The sequence below is a fragment of the Procambarus clarkii genome, chromosome 6 (genome assembly GCF_040958095.1).
Source record: "Procambarus clarkii isolate CNS0578487 chromosome 6, FALCON_Pclarkii_2.0, whole genome shotgun sequence".
NCBI classification, from domain to species: Eukaryota; Metazoa; Arthropoda; class Malacostraca; order Decapoda; family Cambaridae; genus Procambarus; species Procambarus clarkii.
The window spans coordinates 54,018,763-54,032,384 of record NC_091155.1 but is presented as its reverse complement, the minus strand read 5'-3'; the positions used below and the strand labels follow the sequence as shown (position 1 = coordinate 54,032,384).

At 38.8% G+C, this 13,622-nt stretch overlaps 1 protein-coding gene across 1 annotated transcript in view; it reads left to right on the top strand.

The window, feature by feature from the left end:
- The first annotated feature begins 567 nt into the window (after positions 1-567).
- Positions 568-13,622, top strand: part of LOC123754182 (uncharacterized) — a 175,217-nt gene continuing 162,162 nt past the window's right edge. The window contains exon 1 of the mRNA XM_069309912.1: positions 568-1,504. Within this exon, the coding sequence (XP_069166013.1) occupies positions 1,454-1,504 (51 nt within the window). The 5' untranslated portion in view covers positions 568-1,453. The remainder of the gene's footprint in view (positions 1,505-13,622) is intronic.

Here is a 13,622-nt window from a genome sequence, read left to right as displayed (position 1 = left end):
TATATATATATCAGGGTTTCCTATATATACTGAGAGGTGATGAGAATTAATGAAAGTTACATTGCTAATAGTCGAGATGGAAGAATTCTGTTTCTTCAGTCCAGTCAAACGAAAAATTCGAGAATAATACAAAGTAAATAATGTATATTTTGTGTGCAACAGTAAATCATTTAGCACAAAATACTGAGTAAACGTTATAAATAATCACTAAAATTAGACTGCAAAACATTGTGAGACAACAGTGTACAGCATCTAAAACACTGTTGGATGTTATACAGTTTCGGTAATTTGAATATAAATGTATTTTTGAGGCCTTGCAGCAGTGTTGCCACACGTAGTGTTACACCTTATCTACCTTCCCTGTACCTGTACACGAAGAACTTGAGAATCATCTACCATAACAATTTCGTACTTTTTAAGATTATATGTATTTTAATGTGCTGAATCAGGTAGGTGAAACATTTGGTTTCAAGTTGTGATGAAGTGTTGCACATTCTTAGGGAGATGATCTTGGTGTTTGTTGCGAGGTTGGTATGGCAACACTGGCAGCAGTGGTGAGGCCTCAGTCGGAGGTGAACAGTGGAGGAGGGAGGACGCTGCCCGACGGCTCCCACTTGTACCAGGAGGGAGGACGCTGCTTGACGTGTACCAGGAGGGAGGACGCTGCTCCACGTGTACCAGGAGGGAGGACGCTGCTCCACGTGTACCAGGAGGGAGGACGCTGCTCCACGTGTACCAGGAGGGAGGACGCTGCTCCACGTGTACCAGGAGGGAGGACGCTGCTCCACGTGTACCAGGAGGGAGGACGCTGCTCCACGTGTACCAGGAGGGAGGACGCTGCTCCACGTGTACCAGGAGGGAGGACGCTGCTCCACGTGTACCAGGAGGGAGGACGCTGCTCCACGTGTACCAGGAGGGAGGACGCTGCTCCACGTGTACCAGGAGGGAGGACGCTGCTCCACGTGTACCAGGAGGGAGGACGCTGCTCCACGTGTACCAGGAGGGAGGACGCTGCTCCACGTGTACCAGGAGGGAGGACGCTGCTCCACGTGTACCAGGAGGGAGGACGCTGCTCCACGTGTACCAGGAGGGAGGACGCTGCTCCACGTGTACCAGGAGGGAGGACGCTGCTCCACGTGTACCAGGAGGGAGGACGCTGCTCCACGTGTACCAGGAGGGAGGACGCTGCTCCACGTGTACCAGGAGGGAGGACGCTGCTCCACGTGTACCAGGAGGGAGGACGCTGCTCCACGTGTACCAGGAGGGAGGACGCTGCTCCACGTGTACCAGGAGGGAGGACGCTGCTCCACGTGTACCAGGAGGGAGGACGCTGCTCCACGTGTACCAGGAGGGAGGACGCTGCTCCACGTGTACCAGGAGGGAGGACGCTGCTCCACGTGTACCAGGAGGGAGGACGCTGCTCCACGTGTACCACCACTTGCCTCACGTCACAATGGGATGCGAGACCTCCAGCTTACGTCTGCACCAACAAGCGATGAATGAGGTAATGAAACACCAAGGCCAGTATTTACTCTCTAAATAATCCAAAATGTATCCGTGTAGGACTTTAAACTTCAGCTCCGTTATTAGCGCTGAACATCACAATTGTTGCCGTGTACTTTGAAGATAATCCTTCTTCGTTCACTGGTTCCTTAGTAATTGTCCTTTACTACCACCAGAATGGTTTCATTGTTCTTTAGTAACTGTTCTTTTACGGTTACCAGGATAGTTTCATTGTTCCTTAGCAAATGTTCCTTTACTGCCACCAGGAAGGTTTCATAGTTCCTTAGTAACTACCTTTACTGCCACTTGAACGGTATCATTGTTCCCTTTTAAGTGTTCCTTTACTCCCACTAGGAATGGTTTCATTGTTCCTTTACTACCACCAGGATGGTTTCATTGTTCCTTAGCAACTTTAATACTATCAGGATGGATTCATTGTTCCTCGGTAACTACCTTTACTGCCACTAGGATGGATTCATTGTTCCATAGTAACTGTGCATTTATTGCCACCAGGATGGTTTCATTGTTTCTTAGTAACTGTTCCTTGATTTGCCACCAGGATGGATTCATTGGTCCTTTATTACCACCAGGAGAGATTAATTGTTTAGTAATTGTTCCTCTACTACCACTAGGATGGTTTCATTATTCCTTAGTAACTGGTCGTTTATTACCACCAGGATGGATTCATAGTTTCTTATTAACTGTGCCTTTACTACCACCAGGATGGTTTCATTGTTCTTTAGTAACTGTTCTTTTTCTGCCACCAAGATGGTTTCATTGTTCCTTATTAACTGTTCCTTTACTGATATCAGGATTGTTTCATTGTTCTTTAGTAACTGTTCTTTTTCTACCACCAAGATGGTTTCATTGTTCCTGTGTAACTGTACCTTTACTACAACCAGGATGAATTCATTTTTCGTTAGTAATTGTTCCTTTACTGCCACCAGTATGGTTTCATTGTTCCTAAGTAGCTGTTCCTGTACTTCCACTTGGATGGATTCATTGCTCCTTAGTAACTGTTCATTTACTGAAATCAGGACTGTTTCATTGTTCCTTAGTAACTGTTCCTTTACTGCCACCAGGTTGGTTTCATTGTTCCTTAGTAACTGGTCCTTTACTGACATCAGGATTGTTTCATTGTTCCTTAGTAACTGTTCCTTTACTGCCACCAGGATGGTTTCATTTTTCTTTAATAACTGTTCCTTAACTTAGGGGGGGGATTAGATTCAAATATGCAAAAAAATTAAACTGGTTCGATTTCAATCAAACTTTTTTTGCCGTGTTGTATATGAAAAGGGTTTCATTTGGCCCAAATCTCAGCATCATAGTATAAATAGGAAGGGAGAAAATAAATATTGAATTATGTGTCATAAATTTTCCAAAATGGTCAAAAACGATCATCAAACACATGTGTTAACTGAAATCATGTCTGACTCTCAGCTATCACAATAGCAAGTTAAAAAAAATATTTTTCTGTTCTTTTTAAATTGTTTTTTCTTTGTTTATTGTGCGATATGCATGAAACTTATACACCTGACTGCACGTAAGCCTCTCTGTAAGGGAGTCAATTTTAGAGGAAATTGGTTGATGTCAACCTCAGTCTCAGATGTCAGCACCTTAGACATTATTATTTTCTTATTTATTTTCAAGTAACAAAACTTCTTATAACTCTTTCATTTTTTATTTAATTTACATGAAACTTACACCTTATATATAGCGTGTATGTCTCTAAAATTTGGTATAAGCTATTGCTTCCTAAGTTCATTTTTGATTTTATAATAGCAGTATACATGATATATTTGAATAATTTTTTGGGGTAACTTTAACTATTTGCATTAGAAAAACTAAAGCTGTTTTGGAAAATCCCTTCCTACAGATCCTTTATTCTATGCTAATGTGAGAGAAAAGTGTCATAGCATGATTATACAGTATCTGAAAGGTGTGGTTGTTTATAAACACTTGAAATTGTGTAATATTCGTTAAAAAAAATAAAACACTAAAAATCTCCCTTTCTATTTAGGCTGCAGTACTGGAACTTTGGACAATTGCGGCCCTTTTCATATACAACTAGTCAAAAAAGATTTGTCGACATTGAACAAATTTAAAAAAACTGACTGACGCTCCCTTAACTTCCACCAGGATGGATTCATTATTCCTTAGTAACAAGCCCTTTACTACCACCAGGATGTGTTTATTGTTCCTTAGTAACAGTACCTTTACTGACATCAGGATGGTTTCATTGTTCCTTAGTAACTGTCCCTTTACTACCACCAGGATGGATTCATTGTTCCTTAGTAACTGTTCCACTACTTCCTCATGCATGGTTTTATGATTCCTTAGTAACTGTGCCTTTACTACCATCAGGATGGTTTCATTGTTCCCTTTGTAACTATTCCTATATGACCACGATGAAGGTTTCATTGTTCTTTAGTAACTATGCCTTTACTACCCCGTGGATGGATTCATTGTTCCTTAGTAACTGTTCCTTTACTGCCACAAGGATGTTTTCGTTGTTCCTTGGTAACTGTTCCTTTACTGCCACTGGGATGGTTTCATTGTTCCTTAGTAACTGTCTTCCACCAGGATGGATTCACTGTTCCTCAGTAACTGTGCCTTTACTGTGACCAGCATCGTTTCATTGTGTTTTTGTAATTGTCCCTTTACTACCTCCAGGATGGATTCATTGTTTCTTAATACCTGTTCCTTTACTTCCACCAGGATGGATTCACTGTTCCTCAGTAACTGTGCCTTTACTGTGACCAGCATCGTTTCATTGTGTTTTTGTAATTGTCCCTTTACTACCTCCAGGATGGATTCATTGTTTCTTAATACCTGTTCCTTTACTTCCACCAGGATGGATTCACTGTTCCTCAGTAACTGTGCCTTTACTGTGACCAGCATCGTTTCATTGTGTTTTTGTAATTGTCCCTTTACTACCTCCAGGATGGATTCATTGTTTCTTAATACCTGTTCCTTTACTGCCACCAGGATGGTTTCATTGTTCTTTAGTAACTTGGTTTACTACCACCAGCATGGTTTCCTTGTTCCTTAGTAACTATCCCTTACTATCACCAGGATGGTTTTATTGTTCCTTAGTAATTTTACTACATCCAGGATGCTTTCATTGTTCCTTAGAAACCGTACCTTTACTACCACCAGGATGGTTTCATTGTTCCTTAGTAACTGTTCCTTTACTACCAAAAGGATGGTTTCATTGTTCCTTAGTAACTGTTCCTTTACTGCCACCAGGATGGTTTCATTGTTCCTTAGTAACTTTACTGCCACTAGGATGGATTCAGTGTTCCCTAGTAACTGTTCCTTTTCTACTACCATGATAGTTTCATTGTTCCTTAGTAACTGTTCCTTTACTGGCACCAGAAAGGTTTCATAGATTCTTAGTAACTGTCCCTTTACTGTCAATTGGATGGTTTCATTGTTCCTTAGTTGCTGTTCCTTTTCTGCCAACAGGATGGTTTCATTGTTCATTAGTAACTTTACCTTTACTACCACCAGGATGGTTTCATTGTTCATTAGTAACTGTTCCACTACTTCCTCATGCATGGTTTTATTATTCCTTAGTAACTGTACCTTTACTACCATCAGGATGGTTTCATTGGTTCTAAGTAACTTGCTTTACTATCACAATGATAGATTCATAGTTCCTAAGTAATTGTGCCTTTACTACCAATTGGATAGATTCATTGTTCCTTAGTAACAGGTTCTTCACTACCACGTCGATGTGTTCATTGTTCCATAGTAACTGTTCCTTTACTGCCACTAGGATGGTATCATTGTTCCTTAGTAACTGCCTTTACTGCCACGAGGATGTTTCATTGTTCCTAAGTAACCGTTTCATTTCTTCCACTAGGACGGTTTCATTGTTCCTTAGTAACTGGTCCTTTACTGCCACTAGGATGGATTCATTGTTCCCTAGTAACTGTTCCTGTACTGCTACCAGGACGGTTTCATTGTTTCTTAGTATCTGTTCCTTTACTGCCACTAGGATGGTTACATTGTTCCATAGTAACTGTTCCTTTAATACCACCTGGATGGTTTCATTGTTCCTTAGTAACTAGGTCTTTACTACCACCAGGATGTTTTCATTATTCCTTAGTAACTGTACCTTTACTATGATCAGAATTGTTTCATTGGTCCTAAGTAACTTGCTTTACTACCACAAGGATAGATTCATACTTCCTTAGTAACTGTGCCTTTACTACCAATAGGATGGATTCATTGTTCCTTAGTAACAGGTTCTTCACTACCACGTCGACGTATTCATTGTTCCATAGTAACTGTCCCTTTACTGCCACTAGGATGGTTTCATTGTTCCTTAGGAACGGTCCCTTTACTACCACCAGGATGGATTTATAGTTTATTAGTAACTGAACATTTACTGCCACCTGGATGGATTCATTGTCATTTAGTAACTGTTCCCTTACTGCCACCAGTATGGTTTCATTGTTCTTTAATAACTGTTCCTAACTTGGGGGGGGGGGATTAGATTTAAATATGCAAAAAATAAAAACTGGTTCGATTTCAATCAAACTTTTTTGTCGTGTTGTTTATGAAAAGGGTTTCATGTGGTCCAAGTTCCAGCATCATAGCATAAATAGGAGGAGGAGATAAAAATATTGAATTATGTGTCAAAAACTTTCCAAAATAGTCAAAACTATCATTAAATACATGTGTTTCTAAAATCATGTCTGTGACTCTCAGCTATCACAATAGCATATATTGAAAAAATATATATAATTAATTTTATTAAAAAAATTAAGTTATTTTTTTTTTTCTTTTTTTCTTTTTAGTTTTTTTCATATATGTTTATTGTGCGATATGCATGAAACTTATACACCTGACTGCACGTAAGCCTCTCTGTAAGGGAGTCAATTTTAGAGGAAATTGGTTGATGTCAACCTCAGTCTCAGATGTCAGCACTTTAGACATTATTATTTTCTTATTTATTTTCAAGTAACAAAAATTCTTATAACTCTTTCATTTTTTATTTAATTTACATGAAACTTACACCTTATATATAGCGTGTATGTCTCTAAAATTTGGTATAAGCTTTTGCTTCCTAAGTTCATTTATTGATTTTATAATAGCAGTATACATGATATATTTGAATAATTTTTTGGGGTAACTTTAACTATTTGCATTAGGAAAACTAAAGATGTTTTGGAAAATCCCTTCCTACAGATCCTTTATTCTATGCTAATGTGAGAGAAAAGTGTCATAGCATGATTATACAGTATCTGAAAGGTGTGGTTGTTTATAAACACTTGAAATTGTGTAATATTCGTTAAAAAAAATAAAACATTAAAAATCTCCCTTTCTATTTAGGCTGCAGTACTGGAACTTTGGACAATTGCGGCCCTTTTCATATACAACTAGTCAAAAAAGATTTGTTGACATTGAACAAATTTAAAAAAACTGACTGACGCTCCCTTAACTTCCACCAGGATGGATTCATTATTCCTTAGTAACAAGCCCTTTACTACCACCAGGATGTGTTTATTGTTCCTTAGTAACTGTTCCTTTACTACCACCAGGATGTGTTCATTGTTCCTTAGTAACTGTTCCTTTACTACCACCAGGATGGTTTCATTGTTCCTTAGTAACTGTTCCTTTACTGCCACCTGGATGGTTTCATTGTTCCTTAGTAACAGGTCCTTTACTACCACCTTTACTACCACCAGGATGTGTTCATTGTTCCTTAGTAACTTTACTGCCACCAGGATGGATTCATTGTTCCCTAGTACTGTTCCTTTTCTACCACCAGGATGTGTTCATTATTCCTTAGTAACAGGTCCTTTACTACCACCTTTACTACCACCAGGATGTGTTCATTGTTCCTTAGTAACTTTACTGCCACCAGGATGGATTCATTGTTCCCTAGTAACTGTTCCTTTTCTACCACCAGGATGGATTCATTATTCCTTAGTAACTGTACCTTTACTACCACCAGGATGGATTCATTGTTCCTTAGTAACTGTTCCACTACTTCCTCATGCATGGTTTTATGATTCCTTAGTAACTGTGCCTTTACTACCATCAGGATGGTTTCATTGGTCCTAAGTAACTTGCTTTACTACCACAATGATAGATTCATAGTTCCTAAGTAATTGTGCCTTTACTACCATTAGGATGGATTCATTGTTCTTTAGTAACAGGTTCTTTACTACCAATAGGATGGATTCTTGCTCCTTAGTAACAGGTTCTTCACTACCACGTCGATGTGTTCATTGTTCCATAGTAACTGTTTCTTTACTGCCACAAGGATGGTTTCATTGTTTCTTAGTAACTGTGCCTTTACTTCCACCAGAATGGTTTAATTTTTCCTTAGTAACTGTTCCTTTACTGCCACAAGGATGGTTTCATTTCCTTAGTAACTGCTCCTTTACTAACACTAGGATGGTTTCATTGTTCCTTAGTAACTGCCCCTCTACTGCCACCAGGATGGTTTCATTATTCCTTAGTAACTTCCTTTACTGCCACTAGGATGGTTTCATTGTTCCTTAGTTGCTGTACCTTTACTACCACCAGGATGGTTTCATTGTTCCTTAGTAACTTTACTAACATCAGGATGGATTCATTGTTTCTCGGTAACTGTGCCTTTACTGCCACTAGAATGGTTTCATTGTTCATTAGTAACTGTTTGTTTACTGCAACAGGAGGGATATATTGTTCCTTAGTAACTGTTCGTTTACTGCCACCAGGATGGTTTCATTGTTCCTTTGTAACTGTTCCTTTACTTCTACAAGGATGGTTTCATTGTTCCTAAGTAACTGTTTCATTTCTTCCACCAAGATGGTTTCATTGTTCCTTAGTAACTGAGCTTTTACTACCACCAGGATGGTTTCCATTGTTCCTTAGTAACTTAATTTACAATCACCAGGATGGATTTATTGTTCTTTAGTATTTGCCTTTACTGCCATCAGGATGGTTTCGTTGTTCCTTTGTATCTGTTCCTTTCCTACTACCAGAATGGATTCATTGTTCCTCAGTAATTGTACCTTTATTGCCACTAAGATGGTTTCATTGTTCCTTAATAACTGTCTTTTACTACCACCAGGATGGATTCATTGTTCCCTTAGTAACTATTCCTATATGACCACGATGAAGGTTTCATTGTTTTTTAGTAACTATGCCTTTACTACCACCTGGATGGATTCATTGTTCCTTATTAATTTCACTACCGCCAGGATGGATTCATTGTTCCTTAGTAACTGTTCCTTTACTGCCACAAAGATGTTTTCGTTGTTCCTTAGTAACTATACTTTTTCAACCACCAGGATTGTTTCATTGATCCTTAGTATCTGTTCCTTTACTGCCACCAGAATGATTTCATTGTTCTTTGGTAACTGTTCCTTTACTGCCACTGGGATGGTTTCATTTTTCCTTAGTAATTGTTTCTTTACTACCACCAGGGTGGTTTCATTGTTCGTTAGTAACTTTACTACTACCAGGATGGATTCATTGTTTCCTAGTAACTGTTCCTTTTCTCCCACCAGAGTGGTTTCATTGTTCCTTAGTAACTGTCCCTTTACTTCCACCAGGATGGATTCACTGTTCCTCAGTAACTGTGCCTTTACTGTGACCAGCATCGTTTCATTGTGTCTTTGTAATTGTACCTTTACTACCTCCAGGATGGATTCATTGTTTCTTAATACCTGTTCCTTTCTGCCATCAGGATGGTTTCATTGTTCCTTAGTAACTTGGTTTACTACCACCAGCATGGTTTCCTTGTTCCTTAGTAACTATCCCAGGATGGTTTTATTGTTCCTTACTAATTTTACTACATCCAGGATGCTTTCATTGTTCCTTAGAAACTGTACCTTTACTGCCACCAGGATGGTTTCATTGTTCCTTAGTAACTTTACTGCCACTAGGATGGATTCAGTGTTCCCTAGTAACTGTTCCTTTTCTACTACCATGATAGTTTCATTCTTCCTTAGTAACTGTTCCTTTACTGCCACCAGAAAGGTTTCATAGTTCCTTAGTAACTGTCCTTTACTGCCAATAGGATGGTTTCATTGTTCCTTAGTTGCTGTTCCTTTTCTGCCAACAGGATGGTTTCATTGTTCATTAGTAACTGTACCTTTACTACCATCAGGATGGTTTCATTGTTCATTAGTAACTGTACCTTTACTACCATCAGGATGGTTTCATTGGTCCAAAGTAACTTGATTTACTAACACAATGATCGATTCATAGTTCCTAAGTAACTGTGCCTTTACTACCAATAGGATGGATTCATTGTTCTTTAGTAACAGGTTCTTTACTACCAAAATGATGGATTCATTGTTCCTTTGTAACAGGATCTTCACTACCACGTCGATGTGTTCATTGTTCCATAGTAACTGTTCCTTTACTGCCACTAGGATGGTTTCATTGTTCCTTAGTAACTGTACTTTCACTACCACCAGGATGGTTTCCTGGTTCCTTTGTAACTGTTTCTTTACTACCACTAGGATGGTTTCATTGTTCTTTATTAACTGTTCCTTTAAATGAAACCAGAATGGTTTCATTTTTCCTTAGTAACTGTTCCTTTACTGCCACAAGGATGGTTTCATTTCCTTAGTAACTGCTCCTTTACTAACACTAGGATGGTTTCATTGTTCCTTAGTAACTGCCCCTCTACTGCCAACAGGATGGATTCATTATTCCGTAGTAACTTCCTTTTCTGTCACTAGAATGGCTTCATTGTTCCTTAGTAACTTCGTTTACTGCAACAGGAGGGATATATTGTTTCTTAGTAACTGTACGTTTAATGCCACCAGGATGGTTTCATTGTTCCTTAGTAACAGGCCCTTTACTAGAACCAGATTGGATTCATTGTTCTTTAGTAACTGTCCCTTTACTGCCACCAGGATAGTTTCTTTGTTGCTTAGTAACTGTTCCTTTACTGCCTCAAGGATGGTTTCATTGTTCCTTAGTAACAGCCTTTACTGCTACCAGGATGTTACATTGTCCCGTTGTAACTGTTCCTTACCATAAGGATGGTTTCATTGTTCCTTTGTAACTGTTTCTTTACTACCACTAGGATGGTTTCATTGTTCTTTATTAACTGTTCCTCTACTGCCACCAGTACGGTTTCATTGTTTCTAAGTTTCTGTCTCTTTACTGCCACTAGGATGGTTACATTGTTTCTTAGTAACTGTTCCTTTAATACCACCAGGATGGTTTGATTGTTCCTTAGTAACTGCCTTTACTGCCACCAGGATTGTTTCATTGTCCCTTTGTAACTGTTCCTTAACTTCCCCAAGGATGGTTTCATTGTTCCTAAGTAACCGTTTTATTTCTTCCACCAGGATGGTTTCGTTGTTTCTTAGTAACTGGTCCTTTACTGCCACTAGGACGGATTTATTGTTCCCTAGTAACTGTTCCTCTGCTGCCACCTGGACGGTTTCATTGTTTCTTAGTACCTGTGCCTTTACTGCCAGTAGGATGGTTACATAGTTCCTTACATGGTTTATTTGTTTATTGGACGACGTGCATGAAACCTATACACCTGATTGCACGTAAGCCCATCTATTAGGTTGCCGATTTTAGAGGAAATTGGTTGATGTCAACCTCAGTCACAGAGGCAGCACCTTAGACCTTATTATTTTCATATCTATTTTCAAGTAACATAAAAATGCTTATACTCTTTCATTTTGTATTCAATTTACATGAAACTTAGACCTTGTATGTAGCCTGTACGTCTGTAAAATCTGGCATAAGCTTTGCTCCCTAAGTTCATTTATTGATTTTATAATAGCAATATATATGATATATTTGAATAATTTTTTGGGGTAACTTTAACTATTTGCATTAGGAAAACTAAAGATGTTTTGAAAAATCCCTTCCTACAGATCCTTTATTCTATGTTAATGTGACAGAAAAGTGTCATAGAATGATTATATCTGAAAGGTGTGGTTGTTTATAAACACTAGAAATTGTATAATATTCGTTAAAAAAATAAAAAATTAAAAATCTCCCTTTCTATTTAGGCTGCAGTACTGGAACTTTGGACAATTGCGGCCCTTTTCATATACAACTAGTCAAAAAAGATTTGTTGACATTGAACAAATTTAAAAAAAACTGACTGACGCTCCCTTAACTTCCACCAGGATGGATTCATTATTCCTTAGTAACAAGCCCTTTACTACCACCAGGATGTGTTTATTGTTCCTTAGTAACTGTTCCTTTACTACCACCAGGATGTGTTCATTGTTCCTTAGTAACTGTTCCTTTACTACCACCAGGATGGTTTCATTGTTCCTTAGTAACTGTTCCTTTACTGCCACCTGGATGGTTTCATTGTTCCTTAGTAACTGTTCCTTTACTACCACCAGGATGGTTTCATTGTTCCTTAGTAACTGTTCCTTTACTGCCACCTGGATGGTTTCATTGTTCCTTAGTAACTGCCCCTTTACTGCCACCAGGATGGTTTCATTTTTCCTTAGTAACTGTTCCTTTACTACCACCAGTATGGTTTTATTGTTCATTAGTAACTGTTCCTTTACTGCCAACAGGATGGTTTCATTGTTCCTTAGTAACTTTACTGCCACTAGGATGGATTCAGTATTCCCTAGTAAGTGTTCCTTTTCTACTACCATGATAGTTTCATTGTTCCTTAGTGACTGTTCCTTTACTGCCACCAGAAAGGTTTCATAGTTCCTTAGTAACTGTTCCTTTACTGCCAATTGGACGGTTTCATTGTTCCTTAGTAACAGGTCCTTTACTGCCAATAAGATGGTTTCATTGTTCCTTAGTTGCTGTTCCTTTTCTGCCAACAGGATGGTTTCATTGCTCATTAGTAACTGTACCTTTACCGCCAACAGGATGGTTTCATTGTTCCTTAGTAACTCTTCCACTACTTCCTCATGCATGGTTTTATTATTCCTTAGTAACTGTACCTTTACTACTATCAGGATGGTTTCATTGGTCCTAAGTAACTTGCTTTACTACCACAATGATAGATTCATAGTTCCTAAGTAACTGTGCAATTACTACCAATAGGATGGATTCATTGTTCTTTAGTAACAGGTTCTTCACTACCACGTCGATGTGTTCATTGTTCCATAGTAACTGTCCCTTTACTACCACCAGGATGGGTTCATTGTTCCTTAGTAACTTGTCCTTTACTGCCTCAAAGATGGTTTCATTGTTCCTTAGTAACTGCCTTTACTGCCACCAGGATGGTTTCATTGTCCCTTTGTAACTGTTTCTTTACTGCCACTAGGATGGTTTCATTGTTACTTAGTAAGGGTACCTTTACTACCACCAGGATGGTTTCATTGTTCCTTAGTAACTGAACTTTCACTACCACCAGGATGGATTCATTGTTTATTAGTAAATTTTCATTTACTGCCACCAGGATGGTTTCATTGGTTTTTATTAACTGTTCCTTTACTGCCACCAGGATGGTTATTTTTTTCCTTAGTAACTGTGCATTTACTACCACCAGAATGGTTTCATTTTTCCTTAGTACTGTCCCTTTACTGCCATCAGGATGGTTTCATTGTTCCTTAATAACTGTTCTTTACTACCACCAGGATGGATTCATTGTTCCCTTAGTAACTATTCCTATATGACCACGATGAAGGTTTCATTGTTCTTTAGTAACTATGCCTTTACTACCCCTGGATGGATTCATTGTTCCTTAGTAACTGTTCCTTTACTGCCACAAGGATGTTTTCGTTGTTCCTTGGTAACTGTTCCTTTACTGCCACTGGGATGGTTTCATTGTTCCTTAGTAACTGTCCCTTTACTTCCACCAGGATGGATTCACTGTTCCTCAGTAACTGTGCCTTTACTGTGACCAGCATCGTTTCATTGTGTTTTTGTAATTGTCCCTTTACTACCTCCAGGATGGATTCATTGTTTCTTAATACCTGTTCCTTTACTGCCACCAGGATGGTTTCATTGTTCTTTAGTAACTTGGTTTACTACCACCAGCATGGTTTCCTTGTTCCTTAGTAACTATCCCTTACTATCACCAGGATGGTTTTATTGTTCCTTAGTAATTTTACTACATCCAGGATGCTTTCATTGTTCCTTAGAAACCGTACCTTTACTACCACCAGGATGGTTTCATTGTTCCTTAGTAACTGTTCCTTTACTACCAAAAG